Raw genomic sequence first — 20,285 nt, forward strand, 5'->3', positions numbered from 1 at the left:
AACATATAAATAAGAAATGGGAATTTTTTCTGCATTCAGATTCTTCACTAATCAGGCAATTAGATGTATATTAAATACCCTTTTCTGGGAGTCTTTTCATTTTTGTTTTTCAATAGTAATTTTAGTTTAGATCAAATTTTTATGAACAAAACAAAATGATATAACTTTTTATATAAGCAAATGACTACGGAGAGTGCTATGGCAAACAAAGAGTGCAGTTTTTGTATATGAGATGATGGGAGGAACAGAAACTATTTATCTTTACACTCTCTTTGGATCAATGGAAGGAAAGGCGCAGTTGTGCGGAGAGAAAGATCGAAGAATGTGAAAAATAAAATAAAATAAACGTGAAAATTAAGAATAAAAAGTCACGTAACTCTCTTTTATGTGAGAGCAAAGATTTTCGTTTGATTATGTTTTTACGATAATTAATGATGTATTATTATAATATAATCAGTTATGTTGATTATATTTTTATATCTACATTATATATTAAGATATAATTGATTATATTTTTAAATTATGTGTTTTTTTTTATTAATATTCACATATTTATTTATTATAATAAAATAATAATTAATAGAATATTATAAAAAAATAGTCATCTCATCTAATATAAATTTTCCAATAAAATGTTAATCAATCTCATTTTCTCATCTTTATTTTCCTTTTCAATCCAAACATTTTCTCATTTAAAAAATTCAAAATAATTATTTCACTTTTTTTGCCAATATAGTAAATGAGTGTAAGCATATTAACACAAAGATAGACGCAGAATTTCTGGATAGAAGTACCAAACTTACCAAAATTTCCAAGTATCACACGATGTTATGTTTCACCCCAGCTAAACTAGTAAAGTTTTTCAAACAGGATTCAATAAAAAAAAAATCATGTTAAACTCTTAATTTTATTACTAATATTTTTATTTCTTTTAACAAAAAACACCCTAATTTAGTCCAATTTAGTTTCTCTTTTGAAACTTTAGTCCAATATAGTCCTCTAATTTTATAAATATTTAGATTTATTCCTTTTAACCAAATTTTGTTGAATTTATTTAACGTTTCAAACAATTTTCCATATAATAATTGAATTGTTAACATTGTTTGACATATTTTCGTTTCAATATTAACTAATAAATTATCATGAAATACGTTTGAAACATCAGATAAATTTAACAAAATTTGGTTAGAATAACTAAATTCACACATATCTAAAGTTGGAGAACTAAATTAGACTAAAGTTTTGAAGAGAGACTAATTCTAATTTTCACTAAAATTCAAGGGACAAAAAACATATTAAACCCTTGATTACGAGTCTGATTTCTCTGCTGAAGTTTATTGTGTTGTCCTTTACTGAACATTAAAAACATACTGTGTTGGTACTTTAAAGATAATTTTAGTATATTTTAAAATTGTAAAATTAATTATCATCCGTGTATTTTCCAAAGAAAACCAGTAAAAAATCCAATTACCTATGTGATTTTAATGCTTTGAATTACTCTCGTTCCCCCAACCCTATATGCATTAATGTCATTAAGAAAAATGTTCTTGAATTAAAAATGGTTCATGATTGTGGGCCATTTGGCCAACCAGGGGTCCATGCTGAAACTAATCATAAGGTATGAATTTCCTGAATACTAGACAATCAGGGTATGTAGCCAATGTAGTTGAATGTTCTCATTGGTACATTAAAAAGGTTTCTAATAAATTTTACAATATCAAAATCGATGTCCAATGTATTATAAAGATAAAGTAGATGAACAAGACAAAAGATTTAAAAGAGAATTCTAATTCTTATTCACTCTTCCAAACTCACACTATTTCTGATCAAATTGATTTTAGTAGTAGAACTTAACTGCAATTCCATTTAAAACATGTATCTTCTTGATGATAAAAAATTATTTTTTATACTGTAAGTTGCTTTTTTCCTTTTATATCAATTATTTATAGAATGATAGTGTATAAAATTATAAAAGTACTTCACATTAATATGCAAATTATAAGTGGAAAAATAGATTGCCGTGACAATTACGAGAGTTACAATCAACTTCACATCTTTAAATAATAAAATTAATAGATAATGAATTAAACAAAATAACTGTAACAAAGATTTGAGTAAACTAGAGAAAAAGTGGCATCCGAAAAATTGGAAAAAAGTTATTTGAGTGATGATGCTTATAATAACTAAATAATAAGATGATTATAAACATATCTTAATTAGAAAAAGACGAATGGGTTGTATATTTTATGTCAGGAGATAAAGAAAAAGTATAATGAAAATTTAATCGATGGATTTCTTATACGAATCATAAGGCAGGTCGTATATTTCAAAAAGTAATAAGGATTATGAACGGAAAATAAAAAAGTATTAATTAAATAATTAATAAACAAATGACATAATTGTGAGACCCTTAAAATAAAAGCCTCTTATTGTAGTAGGCAAAATTATAAATAGGTTTTCTGTTAAAAAAAGTTAGTATACACAGTTGTCCATCTTTTTAGAAAACGTATTTTATAATTTTTTTATCTTATCTTTAAAATATCTCACTCGTATCTTATTTGTTCTTCGATCAGAGTCTATTTTTAAAATTATCATAGAGAATTCTACAATTATACTTTGTTAAAATCGTGAATAGAGTAAGTTTCCTTCTACCTCCTTTTCTAGAGTTAAATATGTGTTTTTATGTTATCTAAGGTTTGTCGAGTTGCATGTAACACAACTATGATCCAAGAGATCATTTACATGTTGATGATTCCAATGGTGTACTTAGGTCATTAATCCAATCTCCCTATGTGTAGATAGGTTTTTTGTGGAAGGATGTTGTGGAGTAGTGTTGTGGAGCTTAAGAGTAGTCATTAAGGTGAGGGAAGCTATATTCTAATTACTTGCATGTTGTTTCCCATTAAATTGTTGGTTGTATCTTTGATTTTGTGATTTTTGAGTCAAGAAGTGAAATTTTCGTGTGAAATTGAGTGGTTTGGTTATATGTAAGATTTGTTGAGTATGGAAGTTGTAAAATGTGTTGAACTTGATGTTGGATATGCATCTTATAATAAATTGTGAATTTGATTCCCTTTTGGGATGAATTTAGTGTTTCAATCTATTTTGGGTATGGTATTGAGTTCCTTGGAGAATGTTGTGAACTATATTATGGCTGGTATTGTCTCAAATTGCAGGATTTTGATGTTTGCATTATGCAGACTTACTAGACGAGTTCCTTTCCCATTGAGCGACTACCTAATTTTGAATTTGGCCGAGAGATAGGAGAAGTCTACTCACTGGACAAGTAGACCCTCCTGAGTGAATGCTAAATTCAAGTTTGATAGAGAGTCAGAGGAATGAGAACTCGTTGAGTGAGCTTGTTCTCGTTAGGCAAATTTTCATGAAATTTATTCCAGTGCTGAGCTCGCGTGATGAGACCAATAGTCATTGAGCGAGTGAAACTCCAAGTGTTGAGTATGTGATCTCACTAGGTGAGTCTGTATTTTCTTGAAGTCTTCTATTGAGAAGGAATTTTCTAAGAATTTAGGAAGGAAATGTGATATTGGTTATAATGAGATGGTTATGAAGTAAATGGAATGGTATGTGATGTTAGAATATTGTGATTTGTTATATGATTGTGTCTTCCCTGAGGAGGAAGGGTATAATAAGTTAGTTCTAGTGTTATGCATTAACTAGGAATACCTTTTGAAGTTATCCTTATACTCTACTAGCATCACAAACTCATGTAGAGGGTGATGTTTAAGTGATGAAGAGTGAAGTAAGTTCCTAGTGCTGATTTTGAGGTCAAGGACCTCTTTTCTTTAAAGCTATAAAAAATTTGTCATCTTATATAGAAAAACCAGAATACAACACTTTAATAACTTTTCTCAATGTTACATTGCAATATAGAATATAAATGATAATTAATTATAACATGCGCCAAAATCTACTATAAATATAAGAACCCAAACTGGTAGGGATATTACCCAAATACCCATACTTAATTTCTTGACAGTTGTCCAAATAGATGGGTTTTAAGTCATTTCCATTTTTATTGTTCCGTTTATACCCATTATCTTATTTGACCAGTTGTCCTCACTCATGGTCTTTTCGTCATTGTATTGGTGGCATTGTTGCTTTACTAATGTACCCCCTGCTTTAGTTTTGAAGATGTGCATCTTTAATGGCAATTTTGTCTTTTCCAGAGTTTTGTGATATGACGCAGAAGTAGAGACTGCAGTTGATAGACGTACTTGGGCTCTCAATTCAAATGTATGAGAAAAGGGTTTCAAATGCAAATGGTTCATTCTCGCTCCTTTCCCCATTATTTCTTCTCTCTGTTTTGTGGCCTTGTACTTCCCTTTTTTTTCTTTCTTCTCTACCAGAATCTAGATGAAAAACTTGATGAACAACCATCTATACTTCCTAAAATTTACGAGGTTTCCAATCAAAGATTTAGAGGTCACGAAACGGTTTGATGTTTCTTAACCCCATTTCTTCCAACACTATCATGGTTTTTCGATTATTTGCTTTTTTATTATGGTTTTTCGATTGTGGTTTTACTTGGTGTTTATATTTTCGATTATAGTTTTACTTTGTGTTTACATTTTCGATTATGGTTTTATTTGGTGTTTATCGTCTTAGGGTTTGTGGTTTTGTTGGTATATTTTTTAGGGTTTTAATCTATTATATATTCTACATTCTTCTTCTGCTCCTATTTTACATATTTTGTTTTGTGTCTGTGACATTCTGTAAGTTTTTTGTTACATTTTTTGTGGTGCAGGGCTTTATTCATCCAAGAATGATACAATGGTATGGTGTAACCGAAAAAGATATTTTTTTTAGCATTTGAGGTTTTATTTTCTTAATTTTTCTTATGCTTTTAATTTTTATTGTCACTTTTAGTTGGTATGTGGTATATACTCACAATTTTGAAGGGTTTACAAATCACAAGCTGCGAAAATAAGTTCAGACATTCGCCATTGAAGCATTCGCAGTTGACAAGCTGAGATTATAAGGTTAAATGTTCTTTTAACCCCATTTACTTGAACCACTATCATGGTTTTTTTTATTATGATCTCTGGATTAGTTGTGATTTATGGTTGAAATGCTAAATAAATATTAGTTTTTGGTATTTTTGTTGTTACATTTGAGTTGGTGTTTTTCTACTTTTTGGTTTGTGGTCTTTTGATATGTATTTCATAGTTTAGGGTTTGTTAAGGTTCCTTAACATCATTTTTTTAACCTTTCGATCATTTGTGCTTTGTGGTTGTATGCTTGATAAAGCTTTTTTTTTTTTTTGTATTTTGGTTCTTATGATAGGAGTTGAATATTGATTACCTAAAACAAGTTAAATTGTTTTTTTATAATGTTTGTTATTGTGTCATTATTTGTTGGGATTCTGTTTGTGATTTTTTGGGATTTTGTTTTAAGTTGTGGCAAAAACTATATATCTTTAACTATTTTTGATTGAGAGATTGTTTTCTTACTGTACGAATCAGTTGATTATTCATTAAAAAGATGTTTTTATTTTTTTCTGATTATCAACTATATGTATTTTATTCTAACTTTTTATTCTTGCACTACTTTGCATTTGGTTGATTATAACTTTTTTAAAATAAGTTTATTTTATTTTAAGTATATGTCAATCAAATAGTTACGTTGTTGTTGTTACCTTTATTATGACTTTTATGGTAACATCTATATTAATAAAATTTTGTCATTCAAAGACATAATAATATCTCTATTATTAAGGGATATAACAAGATTGCTATTATTAAGATCTATAATAAGATTGTTATTATTTAGGATATAATCATATTCATATTATCCAAGAATATAATTAGATTCCAATGATTTAGGGATATTTTTGTTATACAATAATGATAATATATTAAATATGAAATAATAAATTTTGTGTTCCATACCAAGTTTTAGAGATTGATAAGATTTTGTAATTTGGAAACTATGATTTTGTATTTTGGAAACTATCATTATTACGAGTTGGTATTGTATTATTTTTCTAGGTTGTTTAAGTTTTTTTTTGTTTAAATTGTTTGTTCTAACTATCTTTGAGTGTATTTTTCAATTATTTTTGTTGTAGTTTGTTCTTCTGTTATTATATTCATAATATTTGGGTATTTGGTTATGTTTCTTGATTATTTATGTTTATTTACCATTTATCTTTTTTAGGGGTCTCTAAGTAGCAAGGGAGCCTACAATCATTAATTTGATTGTTAGAGAGTTAAAGCCATATTTTCATATGTTGGTGCAATCCTTTTGAAATATCGGTGCAAAAATGTTATCTTTACATTTGTAAGGTAACACTTCTAAGGCTTCATGTTTTATCCTGGTGAAAAAATAGTCGTGGGGTATACCTTAATGTATATGATTGTGACTTTTGAATTGTATTACTTACCTATTAAAGTATTTGTTGGATATGTTGTTGTAGATCCAACCATTACATCTCAATTCTTTTGCTATTAATAGTAGATTTATCGTGTGTGTTTGTATTATTTACAATTTTCTTTCAAATCATACATACAATGACAGTGTAGACCCCTCATCATGTGAAATTCATGACTGATTAGTGAGGATGTTGGAGTTGGATTTAATGTCTAAAAATTAAGGCTCTTCTTTCTAAGGTACAATTTTTTAGCCATCACATGGTTTACTAATTAGGCTTCAAATGATTGTAAATGGTATTTACATGAACTTGGTTTTTTTCTGCTATTATATGTATTAGGTTGTTTATCATTTTCGTAAGATTGGTTTATTCTTATCACACTATACTAAATTATGATATGTTTATTGTATAACACTTCTACAATTGTCTATTTCACGAGACCAATGCCATTTATAGCAATCTTCAGGTGTTATTCAGGGAAGGTGTACTAATTTTTGTATTTCATATTTTCATGAATAATAATTTTATTATCTTATGAATAACTGATATTTGCATTTCCATGTAAAACAATATAAATTAATGAAGACTATATTTTTGTCATTGATGCATTTTAGGCATTTGATGAATTCTATATTCAAAGACAGCAAAAGGTAAACGTCAAGAAGGTGAATGTAGAAATTTGTTCCAACAGTTTATTGATCAGGTGAGCTATTGTCACACTAAAGGTGTCTTCCACAGGGATCTCAAGCAGGGGCGGACCTTGCATGTGACTACAGGGAGCCCCCAAGCTTTTTAATTTTTATTTTTATATATATTTATTTGTTTTTAAATTTAAATTTATATATTTATGTATTATTTTTATAGTTATATATATATATATATTATTTATATATTTTTTAAAAATTAAATAAAAATTAATTTGATGGACCTTGATTAATAAAAGATTAAGGTTTTGTATCTGATTATAAAGTTTTTTTCAGAACAAACTATTAATAAAATATAAATGTAAAAAGAAAGATAGATTGAGAATTGGAGATGGGAGAACAAAGAGATCAAAGAACTCATATTCACAAGATCTCCTAAATTAGTATCTTGGTATCCTAGTATGATTTATGTAGGTTAGATTTATGATTCTTCCATGATATTTCTTCTAAATTAAGTTTTCCCTAAATTAGTATGGAAAATAACTTGATTTTAGGGATTATTTTTTGAAATTGACATGATCACTAATTATATTTTTCACAAATTAGTATAACCCTACATTATAAAATGTCGTGATTTTATGTTTTCTAGTGCATAGAATGAATTAGTTGAATAATCTTGAATTGGACTAGAAATTAGAATATCCATTTTGCGTGAATTCAATCAATTAGAAAGATTAAAAATTGAGAAGTGTGAATTGTAATATGAAAATGTTTTAAGTAAAAGAAATATTTTTTTTAATTAATAAACTGTATATAAAAAATTTAAATTGGCACCCCTAAATTTTTTGTCCAAGTTCCGCCACTGATCTCAAGGTTCTTTTTCTCCCTTTTCAAGTTCAAATTGCACCACATAGTTATCTTTGGTCTTGCGTTTGTTTTTCACACAGATGCTATTATGTCCTTGCAGCTTGAGAATGTACTGGTGGATCATGAAAAAAAACTTGAAAATAATTTATTTTGGACTTAGTGTTTTACCCCTAACATCTTAAGGTAAGATGTAATATGCTTTCAACTACTTTAGATAAACCATATGATTTTTCTTATTGGCTTCACCATGTGAAAATTTCTAGGCAGATAAATTGTTGCATACAACTTGTGGAAGTCATAATAAGGTCTATGATGTTGTAACATTAGATGCATGGTTATGTTGTGTTTTATTGTATACAATCCTGACTAGATGTTTACCTTTTATACGACAAAGATATGCTAAGTTTGTGAAGGTTTGTTCATGTTTGATGGTTTCTGATTAAAGTTTTGTAATAGGTTTGATGGTTTGTGGTTAAAGGTTTGTTCTTTTTTCACGATTTATGGTTAAAGGTTTGAGATGAGTTTCCTTAACAAATGCATTTGATTTCTCTATGTATCTCCAAACCTGAAAGAAACATTTTTTCTTTCTTTGGCATGATCTTGATCATTTGTTAAATTTTCATAATTTGCTTATTCTTATACTGATTTTGATCTGTATGACGTAGATCAGTGATGGATTTGTTGAAGGCAAAGATTTGGTTGTGTCTCTTATATCTCCTATGTATGGGAGAGGAGCATATGTGTACTTAAGGACATTGGTCCCAAGTAATAGTTTCATGTCAGATTAATGGAGGAAAGTTGAAGTTGTAATTGAGATTATATAGTATTTATTTCTTTTTTTCTCCTATACAGGGGTTTTATTTGCCAAATCAGCAAAAACTTATGTCATTCTTACAAGATGTGATCAAAATTGGATGGCTTTACTTGCCTCATATTCATGTTATGTTTTCTTTACTTGTATTGAATTTATTTGGATAAAAATTTATACAAAAAATAAATGTAAGAAGTTTCCGTCTAAATAATCTTGGAGTAGTAACATAAGAGAAATCTTACAAATTGGACAATCTTTACGAACTTCATTTATCTTATTTTCTTTTTCTACATGTGATTATATTAAGATATCTATTTCAATCTGATGAAGAGAAGACAAAACATTATCTCAATTTTATCAAGAACTAGTCTCTAAAATTTTTTAATTTTATTTAGGAAAAATGATATAATTCAACTTATTTTGAATAAATAAATTTTGAATGTGTTAACAATAATATATAGGTAGGATAAAGAAGTAAAAGACATGGTAATATTATTGTTCAAAAATATTTTAAAGAAAAATAATTTGACGCTATAAACATTCTGCATAAGAAAAATAAAAATGGAGATTGATGTTTTAGTTTAATAAAAGCAATTTGCTCTTTTAGTTCAAATTGGATTGATTGCAAAGATATTGTTCCTTCCACTTTTAGGAGCTCTTGTCATTCATATTGCCAAACTGATAAAACTATAATCGGTTATTCTATTTTAAATTTGTATAAATTTAACCTTTTCAAAATAATAATTATTTTATTTTAAAATATGATTGAGAATAATTTTAAAGGATTAAATATTTTTAAAATTAATACTTAAATAATTTATTTCTAAATATTTTTTTATTAATTGACTAATTAATTCTATTAATTGTTCAGTTATTTGTATTAATTATTTTTAATTTTTTAATTATGAATGAGTTGTTTTTTAATCATACCTTTTGAAATCTTTTAAATTTATTACAATTTTATTATTTTTATTTATAAGGTCAGTTTCAATATTTATTTATTTTTATAATTATGGTGGAGAGAAATTATCTTATTTATAGTAATTATATTTGATTTTGAAAAAAAAAATCAAAGAATCAATTTACATTCTCTTCCTTAATTCTATATTTATCATTACTATTGATATTATACTTTTATTTCATAATTATATTTCCTTTTGAGTATTTGTGTTCTATTATTAACGTTATTTTTACTATTATTAATTGTATTTATAATTATAATTAGCTGCTTTATTTTATTTTGTTTTATTTACTAATTTATTAATAGTACTATTTTACTACTCGATGGAGGATGATTTGTATTTATTGGAAGTTAAAAATATTTTTTACATTTTATTATTTTTATTTAAGAGGTTAGTAATAATATTTATATATATTTTTAATTACAATGGAGACAAATTATTTTAATAACAATTATATTATTGGTATTAATATTGATATTATTATTATTATTATTATTTTATAATAATAATAATAATAATTATTATTATTATAAGTAAGTGATCAACTCCTAATAATATAATATAATATATATTTTCAATTTAAAAGATATATCATCATAAATTTATATCGTAATTTTACGATTTATATATCTCACAATAAATAACAAGGTTATTTTTAAAATGATATAGATTAATATAAAAAATAATGTCACTTTAAATAATATAGATTAATATAGATTATCTCTTTTTTAAATTTTATACAACTATTATTATTTTTTAAATATTGTTTTAAGTTCAACCTTAATTTCATGTTTTATTTATTTTGTACGAGTTCCATAATACATAAGGTACCTATATTTTATATTAACAATAATTGATATTTTACGTAAAAGGTATAAATTTTAGTTATATAAGAATATTACTGATATTATATTATTATTATTTTACTATTAGTATTAATATGATTAGTATTGATAAATATTTAGTATAAGTAGAAATATTACTATTATTTTATTATTATTATTATCGTCATTATTAATGTTATTATTATTATAATTGTTTTGTATGAATTCCATAATTAATGTATAATATATTTACATTTTATTTTAACAATAACATGTTTATAGACATTTTATGTTATTTTATTTTGTTTAAAAAAATTATATATATATATATATATATATATATATATATCACGAGAGATATCGTCAATAGGCAATTTCGTAAACTGATGTTGTCTTTTTAAAAATTTTAAATTTAAATCATATTTATAGTCAGTTTGAAACTGACGGTAAATGAGATATTTAATTTTTGGTTAAATTATACTTTTAGTTTCCATTTTCGTAACAAAATTTGATTTTGGTCCCTTAATTGTTTTTTATCTCAATCTAGTTCTTATTTTGAGAAATTTGATCCAACCAAGTCCTTTCCGTTAGTGGTGTAGTAACAGTGTTAAATGAGGTGCCACGTGTCAGCTTATGGATTTTTTGAATTTTTTTTATTTTTTTGAATTTTTTTGAATTTTTTAAAATTTTTTAAGAAAATTAAAAATTTTGCCACCTATCAAGCTGACATCGTGCCACGTGGCAGTGACAGTGCCACGTGTCACTATTATGGGAGGTGTCATTTTCTCATTTTCAATTTGCTCCCTGTATTTTAATTTTTTTCTCAATTTAGTCCCAATTTTTGTAAAAATTGTGCAATTTTGTCCCTCTCCTAATTGAAACCAAATTTAATTTCTATATAAATATGCACAAATATTTCTATCAAAATTGATATTTCAAGTAAATATTTTTAACAAGATTAAGTTTATTTTAATTTATATTTTACATTAAAATTTATTTAAAATTGTTTTAAAATTGTTAATAGAAAATAATGATAATAAAAAAATTCATGAATTATATTGATATTTTATTACATTATACTTTAATATTGTTTTTTAATTGAATTTATATTTTAAATAATTGCATATTTTTAAAATGTGTAAAATTCAATAATTTCTATACAAATGTTTTATAGTATAAAAATAACAATTATATAATTTAAGAAAAATTAACTAGTTTATGTAACAATAAAAAACAAATAAATTTAAAATTTGAAAACAATTTTAAGTAAAATTTAATGTGAAACAAATTTAAATAAACTTGATTTTATTGAAAATATATAATAAAAATATCAATTTGAATAAAAAAATCAAATTTAATAAAAATATTTGTATAATATTTTATAATTTTTGTTTCAATTTGGAGGGGGACGAAATTGCATAATTTTTACAAAAATTGGGACTAAATTGAGACAAAAAATAAAATACAGGAACCAAATTGAGAATGAGAAAATGACACCTCCCAAATAGTGACACGTGGCACCGTCACTGCCACGTGGCACGATGTCAGCTTGACACATGGTAACATTTTTAATTTTTTTAAAAATTTTAAAAAAATTAATAAAAAATTCAAAAAAATAAAAATAAAAATTCAAAAAATCTAAAAGCTGACACGTGACACCCCATTTAACACCGTTACTCTATCACTAACGGAAAAGATTTGATTGTGTCGAATTTCCCAAAATAAGGACCAGATTAAAATAAAAATAATTAAGGGACCAAATTCAAATCTTATTACGAAAATGGGGACTAAAAGTATAATTTAACCTTAATTTTTCTTTTTTTTTACTTTATTTTTCTTGCCGCTAACCATTCCTCTGTCTTTCTATTTGAATACGACACACGCGAACTCATTTCTTCTCCCATGGCAGATAAGACGTTTCTTTCTCATTGCAAGTTTTCCACATTTTTAGTTTCTTTATCATTTCTTACTGCAGAATGCTCATTCTCTCCGCACATGAGCCATCATTTTGTTCTTCATGAAAATCCTTTCGTAAGTGTTTTCCCGTTTATAGTAACTAATTTTTTTCTTTGTTTGCTTTTCTTGTTACTGTAATTTTTTCATTTCATCTCGTTATAACCCTAACTTTTTGTTTTGAACCCTAACTTGAATTTATGTGTTTTGGTGATAAATCATTACCTGTTAGTATTGATTCATGGTTTCATACTCTTTTTTATTCTAGATTGTGTTATTTATGAGCCTAGAGAATGTAAAAACCTAGGTCCAAGTTAGTTGTGTTTGTATCGAATATTAGTTTCGATGTGAAGGTTTGTGTAGTTTAGCGATGAATGAGAGGGATACTTTGTTATGTGGCACCAGAATATGACAAAGAGAAGCAATATTAATGAAATAATGGGTACTTTTTTCTCTCCAAAGAAAACACTCGTCCAAGTACAAAGTGAAGGGAACCAGGGGGAGAGAAGGGAGGGAACAAAAAACTTGGTTGTGAGAATGAGGAGTAAGACGAGAAACCTTTATATAAGGGTTGGAAATGGTGAGGGATGTAGCGTGGTGGATTCTTTAGAATTTAAAAAGCAATATTACATTATTGTGATCATTATCATCATCAGAAGAGAAAATAATTCCATAAGCCAACACCTTGAAGTATACTTCTCTGTATAGAAATGTTAAGATGTTACCTCAAAAGTTTATACTTTAAAAGAAATGTTCTCATGGAGCTGATCATCTCTCTGTCTCATCTACCTTAGGTTGTTTCAAGTTCGAGGGAAGCTTTATGACTTGAATCAGGAACATCAGATGCGTCTTGGACAGAAATCAATCTTTCACATTGAAGGTATCATAGATTGCATTCTTAAAACATTGGATATGATTGAAAATTAAATATCTCATTTTAACTAGAGTGTCTACCAGTTGAGGACAATTTAAGTACAGTGGTTGCTATATGATATGTCTTTATACTTATGAGAGGGAACTGTCTGTTAATGTTGATGAACTTAGGAATGAAGCTCTGGAATATTCTAAAAAGTTAAACTTGAATGAGATGACCGTGTTACAATAGGATGTGTAATCCTATAAATTTAGGATACCATTTCTCTCTTTGCTTGTTAAATTTTTCTCAATTCTCTTGGTTAGTATGTTACTTTGACTTATAATTGCTCTACAACATCATATTGTTGTCTCTGATCTTGATTATTTTTGCTTTGCTTTGCACATTGCAGTTTGATATGTCATAAGGATAATAAGCAGATCGATTTATCCGGATTTCCTTGCTGATAGATGTTAATGGGGCGCGTAATGAAGCAATTTTCATGCCCAGTGATGGATCATAACCCGTTGAAACAGGAACACAACTAACAGATCATGAGGTTCTTGAAACTCATTATAGTCAATTGCAGTCTTTCCAACTTCTTGCATTTAAAAAGATGGAAAAGGTTAGAGCTTAGATATAATTTAATCTAAATGAACATAATATCCTAAAATCCTACTATAATATGTATTACTTTAATATCATGTCATTCTTCATTCTACCTTCCCTTAATTTCATGTTTGTGTACAAGATTTCTTAATTTTTTTTCTGGTTGTAGCTGCAGGAACTTGCTTTGACTAACATTGGTTCTATTCACAAACGTGCTAATTTGTCCAAGAAATTGTCTGTTCTTTCTGCAGAGGAGTTAATGCAAGCTAATTTTTAACTTATGCATGAATAATTTACTTACAAGGGTGTTGACTGTTGAGACTGGAATATGAGTCATTGACTTTTGTTCACCTTTTTGTGATTGAGGTTTATTCTTATGTAGTTATATTTTCTTTTCTAATGTTCTTTCCTCCCTTCTTTCTTTGATTTGTGTGCACTGCCTATAGGTATGTGCAAGTAGTGGTTGATGAGATTGTCTTCAATAATATTGATCCAATGAAGGTGGTTCAGCTTTTCCTCTAGCATTTTGCATATTTCTTATCCACCCATTCCTTTAATCTATTGTTTTGAATGGATTTTATAGCATCCAGGTAGCTGGGGTTTGAGTAAGCTCTTGAAAGAGTTCGTGACTATTGGTGGAAAGCTGTTGCATGGTAAGTTTGTTTGCTACAACTAAGCCCTTTCACGTAAACAAATATATCAACCTCTTTAACTTTCCGTGTTTGGCTAAATCAACTTTAACTTTTTCTAATGACACGCTCAAATGGTTTTTGGCATAATCTTTTGTAGGAATTAGTGATCACACTTTGCTAAATTCACTTGGGCTACTAAATGATGTGAGCTCAGTTGATATTGTAAACTTTTCCCTTCCAAATTTGCCAGTGCCTCCAAATGCCTTCACTAGCATAATGTAGGAATGGGAAGTATCAAACCACTTGTAATCTTCTTCGCAAGTATCTTGGAGATTTTTTAATTGCTTCATATTTAAATGTTGTTGAAGAGTCTGGTTATGATGAGAGACATGCAAAGGAAATTGAGGTAAGATATTCTATTCAACTATTTTTTCTTGTAATTGAACATTTTGTTGCCTGCCGTATATTTACTAATGTAAATAATAGCTACAATCGTGCAGAAATTTGTGACGTGCATAATATTCTATTCAACTATTAATAAAAAGAATTAATTCAGTTGATTTTGTTGAATTTTTAAAACAATGTACCAAATTTACTCTTATTATGGATAACTTTTAAAATTTCTTTCTCATTCGTTATTAATAAAACAACAAATTCTCAATATTTATTAGGGACAAAGATAGAAAAGAAATTTAATGCTTCATAGTTACATAAAATGCCTTGTAAAAGGAATTATCAATTTCTTTTAAACAATGCCTTAAACTTTTATATTAAGGATCAATGGGAGTATGTTCTATGTTAGGATTAACCATAAATAATGCCTTAAACTTTTTCTAGTGTTTCTCCAACATCTGATTTTTAACTTATGCATAATTTAAGCTTTTGGTAAAACCCCATATTCTTTGCCATATGAATTTTGTGCATGTCCATAAATTTTGGTTATTACAGCCCAATGAAAGTCCTAACATGGAGACTCAGTTGCTTGGTTAAATTCATGTACTAGACTTTCTGGCAGTTATAATTGTTGTTATTTTTTTTAAATGTTTAGATTTACTGGCGGTTATAACTGCCGCTAATTGTTTTTAAATGTTTAGATTTACTGGTGGTTATAACTACCACTAAATTTTTTAAATGTCCAGATTTATTGGTGGTTACAACGTTTTAAATTTTTTAGATTTACTGGTGGTTATAACTGCCACCAAATTTTTTATATTTTAATTCGTAGATTTACTGGTGGTTATAATTGCCACCAAATTTTTTTAATTCATAGATTTACTGGTGGTTACAATTGTCGCTAAGTATGTAATATAATTTTAAAACAAATTTAGAGGCGGTTAAAATCGATTTTAATAATTTTATTCCGACGGTTATAATAAACCGACTATATAAGGGTTTTATGGCGCTAAATTTTGTGACAATTAATTAAAATTTTAGTAGTGATATATATATATATATATATATATATATAAAAGGTTTAGAATAACATAAAATATATACAGATTACCACTAAAATAAAATGTAGGCACATTATGTGTTATGGATCTGAACAATAATAATAATAATAATAATAATAAATATTCATTAACAATATTAATAATTTAAGTAATAATAATAGTAATTATAATAGTACTACTAATACCAACAATAATAATAAATATTTATTAATAATAATCATATTAATAATAATAATAGTCAAAATTTATAATTAAACTTTTGAATTATATATAAAATTAAAATAAAATACAAATACAGAATCATTGTTTAGATAAAATGTGAAAAAATTTTGCATTATAGATTTCGTACAAACAAAAATACAAAACAAAGTTTATGTCAAAATTTGTTAATAGAAGTGTAGATATAAATACTTTAAACAATATTTAAAATAAATTGACCATATAGAATTATAAAAGTATGAAGTTAAATATAAATTATTTTAAGCAAAAGTCACAAACACACATATGGCCAATTTATTTTAAATATTGGTTAAAATTTTCATATCCATATTTCTGTCAACAAATTGTAATATAATCTTGGTTTTATATTTTTGTTTTATACGGGATTTATAATGCACAATATTTCTACATTTTATTTAGACAATGATTATGTATATGCATTTATTTTAATTTTATATATAATTCAAATGTTTAATTACAATTTTTGACTATTTTTATTATTAATATGATTAGTATTAATAAATATTTATTATTATTACTCTTATTACTTGTACTGTTATTATTGTTATTATATTATTATTATTTCAATTATGATTATTAATAAAGAATATTTAATATTATTATTATTACTGTTATTGTTGTTTTGTGGTAGATTCATAACACATCTACATTTTATTTTAGCGATAATCTGTGTAAATGCATTTTATGATATTCTAAACCTTTTAAATATATATATATATATATATATATATATATATATATATATATATCGATTAATATTGGTTCCATATGGTTAATTAATTTTAAATATTGGTTTAATTATTTATATTTTTATGATTCCATTCACAAATCTTGACATCCTCAATTCCGTTTGTTATTTTGATTTTGTATATAATCTGCAATACACCATATACCAACATCTTATTTTGATAATAATCCGTGTATACGTATTTTATTTTATATAATATATAATTCCCAAGTTTAACTATAAATTTTAATCATACAACAATATTGTTTTAATATTAAATATTATTATGATAATTATGAAGAGTAGAACTATTATTAATATAATCTAATATTATTATCATTTTATAAATATTATAAATATTATATATATATATATACAAAATTATAAAAATTAAATATAATAGAATAAATAAATTATTTAGTTCAAAATAATAATTATAATAATTATTTTAATCTAAGGTTAAAAGAAAACATAACAAAATTGACCAAAGCAATAATCTGTTTATACACATTTCATGTTATTTTATTCTTTTTTAATGAGAATTATATATATATATATATATATATATATATATTTATTTATTTATTTATTTATTTATGACTCTTGCTTATATAATTTATATTTAATTTGATATTTTTATGATTTCGTATCTCCAAGTTATTTTAAGTATGAGTTAAAGTTTTTATATCTATACTTCTCTTAACAAATTATGACATAAACTTGGTTTGATATTTTTATTTTATACAAAATTCCTAATGCACAATATTTTTACATTTTATTTAGACAATAATTATGTATATGCATTTTATTTTAATTTTATATTCAACTTAAAAGTTTAATTATAAATTTTGACTATATTTATTATTGATATGATTAGAATTAATAAATATTTATTATTATTGTCGTTAGTAATAGTACTGTTATTATTATTATTAATGAATATTTGGAATTATTATTGTTGTTTTGTACGGGATCCATATGTGCCTACATTTTATTTTAGCTATAATTCATGTATACACATTTTGTGTTATTCTAAACCTTTATATATATATATATATATATATATATATATATATATATATATATATATTTAACATCATCAACTTTTTTTTGTATTTTGATCTTGTACATAATGTATAATATACCAACATCTTATTTAAATATTTGTTAAAGTTTTTATGATTTATATTTAACTTCATATTCTTATGATCTTGACATAAACTTAATAAACATGGTTTTATATTTTTGTTTTGCACGGGATCAATTACATACAATATTCTTACATATATCTTTTTAATTTATACGTAACTCAAAAGTTGAATTATAAATTATTATTATTATTATTATTAATATGATTAGTATTAATTAATATTTATTATTATTATTATTATTATTTTGTACGGAATCCATAATACATAATACATTACGTGTCAACATTTTTTAGCTATAATCCGTGTATACACATTTTATTCATGATCAACAATATACCTACACTATTCTATTATTATTATTATTATTATTTAAATTAATATTACTGTTATTTTTATTAATATTAATAAATATTTTGTATTATTATTATTATTATATTATTATTATTGTTATTATATTATTATTATTTTGCATTATTAGTATTCTTAGTAATAATAATAATAAAATTATTATTTCTATTATTATTATTATTATTATTATTATTATTATTATTGTTTTATACGGAATTTATAATCAATATGCCTATATTTTATTTTAACTATAGCCTGTGTACACAGATTTGAAGTAATTCTAAATCTTTTAAATATATATATATATATATATATATATATATTTTATTAATCGTTCTATATGGCCAATTCATTTTAAATATTTATTTAAGTTTTTATGTTTGTGCTTCTCTTAACAAATTTTAATGCTTTTATATTTTTATTTTGTACGAGATCCATCATGAATAATATATCTACATTTTATTTTAACAATAATATGTGTATATACATTTTATTTTAATATAATATATAATTTAAAATTTTAATTATAAATTTTAATCATAGAACAGTATTGTTTTAATATTGGTATCATTAGTATTAATAGTAGACTTATTATTAGTATAATAAAAATATATTATCATTTTTTAAATATTATATATATATATATATTTATATTTATATAAATATAATTATAAATAATTGTAACACTTAAATATTATAATGTAAATAAATTATTTATTTAAAATTAAAAATAATTATAATAAATTTCTTAATCTAAGTTTAAAAGAAAACAGAAAAAAAAATCGACCCATGTCATAATTGTTGACAAAAAGGAGAAGATGAACATCTTCCTCCAATAAGGAGTTTTGATGATGATGATGACTTATGAAGAAGTATGGAAGACTTGATGATGATGCATGGAAAATGTTGAAGACTTAAAAGAATGCTTCGATTCAAGAGATTAATTGAAGACTTAAAAGTTTAGTTGTTTAAAGTGTTGTAATATGTGTACATTATTTAAGATAGTTAAAATAGTTGGTCAAGAGTCAAAAGGCAGAACCCAAACAACAGAGCACTGAGAGAAATTCTTATTTTTACAAAACGCACTGTGATAATCGATTATCACTTATGATAATCGATTATCATAAGTTATCTTTTAAATTTTTCAGAAACTGCTCTGAAATAATCGATTATTTCAGAGGATAATCGATTATCTGTACAAAACAATGTTTTTCAGAAACTGCTCTGGAATAATCGATTATCACTTATGATAATCGATTATCTATGGCAGTTGTGACTTAACCTTTCATATTCTTAACCTAATTTCTAAATAGGCTTCTATAAATAGAGTGGTAGGCTTCCATTGTAATATACAGAAGTTAGAGAAGTTTGAGTACTTGAGAACTCTCTGTGGAAAGGCTTTGAAAAACCTAGTGTGGGTAGAGCGATAACTTTCATCAAGTGGGATCTTGAGTGATTGAGTGCTGCTGCTGTTGCTAGGAGAAGCCGATCATCCTTTGTGGGATTCAAAGGAGGTGTTCATTCCTTGTGTGATTCAAGGAAGGTGTTTTCATCCCTTGTGGATTTCAAGGGAGGTGTCTTCATCTCTTGTGTGATTCAAGAGAGGTGTTTTCTAAACCCTAATCTTTCTTATCATTGATTATAAGTTTGGTTTATTTTAGTGATTTAGTTAATCTCTTTTTTAAAAGATTAACAACTGGACGTAGGGTCTTTTGATCCGAACCAGTATAAATACTTTGTGCAATTTTCTCTTCTCTGCTCTCTTTATTTTATTGTGTTTATTAGAAAATAAAGGAAAGAATTTTAATTGATCTTTGATATT

General features: G+C 25.4%; 1 protein-coding gene and 1 long non-coding RNA gene across 8 annotated transcripts; both read left to right on the forward strand.

The window, feature by feature from the left end:
• The first annotated feature begins 4,762 nt into the window (after positions 1-4,762).
• Positions 4,763-6,620, forward strand: LOC114189672. Its single transcript, XR_003605716.1, has 3 exons — positions 4,763-4,794; positions 4,888-5,000; positions 6,175-6,620. It is a non-coding gene; the product is annotated as an uncharacterized LOC114189672 (long non-coding RNA).
• Positions 6,621-12,373: 5,753 nt separating this feature from the next.
• LOC114190826 (protein translocase subunit SECA2, chloroplastic-like) lies at positions 12,374-15,052 on the forward strand. Of its 7 annotated transcripts, none has more exons than XR_003605858.1 (6): positions 12,374-12,527; positions 13,244-13,329; positions 13,715-14,277; positions 14,358-14,412; positions 14,495-14,564; positions 14,701-15,052. XR_003605858.1 is itself a non-coding variant. In XM_028079877.1 (6 exons), exons 3-6 carry the CDS (start codon positions 13,857-13,859, stop codon positions 14,823-14,825), a joined length of 255 nt encoding a protein of 84 aa, XP_027935678.1. In that variant the 5' UTR covers positions 12,374-12,527; positions 13,244-13,329; positions 13,715-13,856; the 3' UTR covers positions 14,826-15,052. The 7 variants fall into 7 exon arrangements, 1 of the variants encoding a protein (XP_027935678.1); XM_028079877.1 differs by having other exon boundaries at positions 13,715-13,861; XR_003605857.1 differs by having other exon boundaries at positions 14,358-14,564.
• Positions 15,053-20,285: the final 5,233 nt, after the last annotated feature.

This window comes from Vigna unguiculata, chromosome 7 (assembly GCF_004118075.2).
Source record: "Vigna unguiculata cultivar IT97K-499-35 chromosome 7, ASM411807v1, whole genome shotgun sequence".
Classification (NCBI taxonomy): domain Eukaryota; kingdom Viridiplantae; phylum Streptophyta; class Magnoliopsida; order Fabales; family Fabaceae; genus Vigna; species Vigna unguiculata.

What these genes read in the sequence shown, in the direction of transcription:
- LOC114190826 (XM_028079877.1), top strand. An exon ending in ATAATATTGATCCAATGAAG is followed by an intron (nt 14,413 to 14,494) that starts GTGGTTCAGCTT and finishes TGGATTTTATAG; the next exon opens with CATCCAGGTAGCTGGGGTTT. An exon ending in TGGTGGAAAGCTGTTGCATG is followed by an intron (nt 14,565 to 14,700) that starts GTAAGTTTGTTT and finishes AATCTTTTGTAG; the next exon opens with GAATTAGTGATCACACTTTG.